The sequence below is a fragment of the Melitaea cinxia genome, chromosome 25 (genome assembly GCF_905220565.1).
Source record: "Melitaea cinxia chromosome 25, ilMelCinx1.1, whole genome shotgun sequence".
NCBI lineage: Eukaryota > Metazoa > Arthropoda > Insecta > Lepidoptera > Nymphalidae > Melitaea > Melitaea cinxia.
This window is the reverse complement of record NC_059418.1, coordinates 7,385,054-7,389,222: the sequence shown is the minus strand read 5'-3', so window position 1 is coordinate 7,389,222 and position 4,169 is coordinate 7,385,054. Positions and strand designations below refer to the sequence as shown.

The 4,169-nt window shown below is 37.3% G+C and overlaps 1 protein-coding gene across 1 annotated transcript; it reads left to right on the top strand.

Moving 5' to 3' along the window:
• Positions 1-392: 392 nt before the first annotated feature.
• On the top strand, positions 393-3,865 carry LOC123666288 (glycine-rich cell wall structural protein-like). Its single transcript, XM_045600451.1, has 3 exons — positions 393-470; positions 2,711-2,735; positions 3,528-3,865. The coding sequence occupies exons 1-3, from the start codon at positions 435-437 to the stop codon at positions 3,815-3,817; spliced, it is 351 nt and encodes a 116-aa protein (XP_045456407.1). The 5' UTR covers positions 393-434; the 3' UTR covers positions 3,818-3,865.
• The last annotated feature ends 304 nt before the right edge of the window (positions 3,866-4,169 follow it).

Below are 4,169 nucleotides of genomic sequence, written 5' to 3'. Positions count from 1 at the left end.
GTTCATTTGTTTTACACACACTCAAATTGTTACAGACACTCAAATTTATTGAAATCTTGTCTCCTGTAAAAGGATGATTTTCGACTTGTGTCACTTGTCACAGAAGCCAAAGAATAAATAAAAACGTTTCCGGCGTTTTGCTGCTTCGCTTCAAGGTCACAATGCCATACAGTAACTCGAAAATAATTAAAGCATTTTAAACTCTAATATGAAAGACTATAACGACTTTTTCTTATAAATAAGATTTGTTATTCAATCAAAAGCTTAATAAAATATAAAAAAGGTAAAATAAAAGATGTGTAAATACTGAACGTGTCATTGTTTGTGCAGCTTTCGCGATGTATTTGTTTGTTTCAGATATATAAACAGTAATTAGGAATTCAATTTCATTTGCAGAGGAACAACGCGAGGAAGCGATCCAAAAAAAACCCACCATGAAGTTCTTTATGATTGCATCGTTGACTCTATTGGTAAGAAGTTTTTATATTTTCTTTTTTTTATGTTTATGCCATTTCCTGCCTCGTATGACCACTATATGGAACCAGCCGCTATCTACGGTGGTATTTGCGAACCGATACGACTTAGGGACCGTCAAAAAAAGAGCATACTCTTATTCGTAAGGCTGGCAACGCGCCCGCTAATCCTCTGATGTAGCGGGTACCTATGGATGTTGGATGGATTGATGGTACGGACTTACCTTATAAAAAAAATCCTTTTTTATACCACTAGGAAGGCGAACAATGATTCGCTTGGTGGTAAGCGCAACCACAGGGACATAAAATTACTTGGTAGCAGTATCGTTTGCTGTGATCTTCTGACAAGTTAAGGTACTTCTACAGCTGTCAATTTTTAAGCAAAGTACTTCCTACTGTGCTGTTTCTGGGAGTCGACAGGACATAACTGCACATATTGGTGAAAATAGTCTGATCAAGTTATCAGTTGTAGACAAGCAATCAAAAATATTTATTCTACACCGCGAGGGAGTTGTTTTATGAGAAAAGTCGCAGCAGATATAAATATTGCTTAAAATCTGGAAGAGCTTGACTGGTAGAGTACTTCAACCTTTCCAAATATCACATCTAAATAATACTTCTCTCAATTAGTATCGTGTTCCTTTAGTGAATAAGGTAACAAGTGCTCCTGGGAATGTGCTGTGTCCGCTATATAATCATTTATTGTCATTGATTGTCTCTATTTATTTTGGGATCTGTGGATAAACTTGTGGCTGCTGCCATAGCGCCATCTTTCTTTTTCGCTCCTCGGTTACGTGAGACTCGTCCTCTAACGTACTGTGAAGTGTCGACGGCTGGATGTAGGGTCAGCAACGCGCATTCATATACTTTTGGTGTTGCGGCGGTCGATAACTACTATAACCGCTAACCATCAGGCGAACAGTACAATTGTTTGCTTAGTAGTATAAAATTAAATCCAGACAGTTGAACTAAATAGGTACATATTTGTTGACGAACTGTACGTCTTATATATTTATTAATGTCAAAGTTTTTAACTTCTTTTAGTTGTCTTTCTAGCAAGGAGAAACAATGCGTAGATAACCTAGCCTGACTTTAAGCCTGACTTTAAACAATGTATCACCATAATAATATTAATACGCTATGTTTGCCGGCTTTTTAGAAAAAACCTCCCATTTACTCCACATGAATTATATATCGTTTTATAGATGACTGCTTGCTCAATCGGCAACAACACCTAAAAATTTATTCTTGCTTTTGTTTTTAACCGATTTCCAAAAAAGGAGGAGGTTCTCAATTCGACTGTTTTTTTTATGTATATGACTTCAGAACTTTTGACTGGGTGGGCCGATTTCGACAATTTTTTTTAATCGATAGGTGGTGTGTGTCATTTGGTTCGCTTTAAATTTATTTGACATCTAACAACTACTTTTCGAGTTATATCTAATAATGCGTTTTACTTGACGCTTTTTTCGTCGACCTACGTTGTATTATACCACATAACTTTTTACTGGATGTACCGATTTTGATAATTCTTTTTTGTTGAAAAGGAGATATCCCTAGTTTGGTACCATGATGAAGAAATCGGGATTTGATGATGGAATCCTAGAGAAATCGAGGAAAACTCTCAAAAATCTGCAATAACTTTTTACTGGGTGTACCGATTTTGATAACTTTTAATTTAATCGAAAGGTGATATTTATCATGTGGTCACACTTTAATTTTATCGAGATCTGATAACTACTTTTTGAGTAATCTTTAATAACGCGCAGTTTACTTGACTATTTTTTCGTCCATCTACGTTGTATTACTTGTCGATGTAATTGAAGTCGGTTTTTTTTCGTTTGCAAGAAAATACCATTATTGTTAATTAATTAATTACTAAAATTATTTATACAACGGCTTTAATTTGGAAACAACGTCAACATGATTTGCGGTCGGTAAATATTTGCTCAATTTCAAATCAACTCACGTATTAATACTTTTTTTTTAATTTTTTAAAGTGCTAATTATTATACTTATATAGTGCAAATTATTCGCACGGGTATAGCGAATGTATGATATTATAATAAATCTGTAGTTCACATATTACATTTATAATTGGTCTAATAAAGTGTATTCAAGTAGTATATTATTGGTATCACCATCAACATTATAAACAAGGACAAGTTGGAAGAGAAATTGTAGAATTCAGAAACGAATCCCAAGTTTTCATTTATTCATTTTTATTATTTTCGCAGGTCGTAATGGCTGTTGACTCCACGGGTAAGTTATCTTTAATTTGTACCATATAACTTAAAATACTATAGAATGTTTTATGGTTTTAATTTGAAGTTAGATTGTTTTATCAGAATGAGCTGTAGCTAGAGAAGGGTAACTTAACCTTAGAGAATATCGCAGCCCAATACCACTTCTCTTAAGTGGTTCTCTTAAGTTGTATTGCTATGGTGAGTAAGGTAGCCAGAGCTTCTGGAAATACCAGGTGTAAGGTAGGCAACGCGCTTACGATGCTTCTGGTGTGCACGCGTCTATAAGCTACGGTAATCACTTATTATGGGGTGGACCGTACGCTTGTTTGATATAAAAATACCCTTTTTTAATTGCATTTCATCACTTCAGCCTATCACAGTCCACTGTTGGACATAGAAATTCACAAGTTCGCGCCAAAAATGGCGTAAACTCATGTGTGTTGCCCATAGTTACCACGCTGGGCAGGCGGGTTGGTGACCGCAGGGCTGGCTTTGTCGCACCGAAGCCGCTGCTGCCTGTCTTTGGCCTGTGTGTTTCAAAACCAGCATGTACATGGTTATCCCGCCATCTTAAGGCTTTTTAAGTTCCAAGGTGGTAGTAGAACTGTGTTACCCTTAGTCACCTCTTACGACACCCACGGGAAGAGAGGGGGTGGCTATATTCTTCACTGCCGGAACCACACAGCAATATTATGCATTACTTTACAGTAAAAGATCAAATCTTTGTTATTATGCATTCTATGAATCATCTCTCAGATTTTATTTTTAACTATTTTGTGTATTAATTAATAACAAATTTTGCTTACAGATTACGAATCTGAAGAATCCAAGGGACTTGGCGGAGGTCTGGGCTTATCTGTGGCTGAGAGTGATTCTGAAACATTTGGGCATAGTCGTGCTAAAAAAACTGGAGGCGGTGGTTCTGGCGCCGGGGCTGGTAGTGGCTCTGGGGGTGCTGGAGGCGGTGGTGCTGGCGCGGGGGCTGGCAGTGGTTCTGGAGGTGCTGGAGGCGGTGGTGCTGGAGCAGGTGCTGGCAGTGGTTCTGGGGGTGCTGGAGGCGGTGGTGCTGGAGCAGGCGCTGGCAGTGGCTCTGGTTAACTGTTTAATTAAATCTTTGATTTATTAATAAACATTTCCATTTATTTATCTTGACTTTTTTTTCGTTTTATCCAATTTTTCTATGCATTTAAACAACAAAAAAAGTAAATAAATTTGCGTATTATCTATGCATTCAAAAACGTTCTTTTTATGCCATTCTTCTTCTTAATATGTATGATTTTATTTTTGTGTTACCCTCACATTAGGAATTCTAAACATTTTTGAATATCATATCAAAAATTGACCGCTCCAGCGGGGTTCGAACCCGCGTCTCCGACTGACCGTGTCGGCGCTCTAGCCAATTAAGCTATGGAACGATGTACCCGCTAGAGCGAAATTTTTGATATGATGA

Excerpts from the sequence above, each read along its gene's own strand:
- LOC123666288 (XM_045600451.1), top strand. The coding sequence starts at position 435 with ATGAAGTTCTTTATGATTGCATCGTTGACTCTATTG. Across the intron at positions 471-2,710 it reads TTGCATCGTTGACTCTATTG|GTCGTAATGGCTGTTGACTC; the intron begins GTAAGAAGTTTT and ends TTATTTTCGCAG. Across the intron at positions 2,736-3,527 it reads AATGGCTGTTGACTCCACGG|ATTACGAATCTGAAGAATCC; the intron begins GTAAGTTATCTT and ends TTTTGCTTACAG.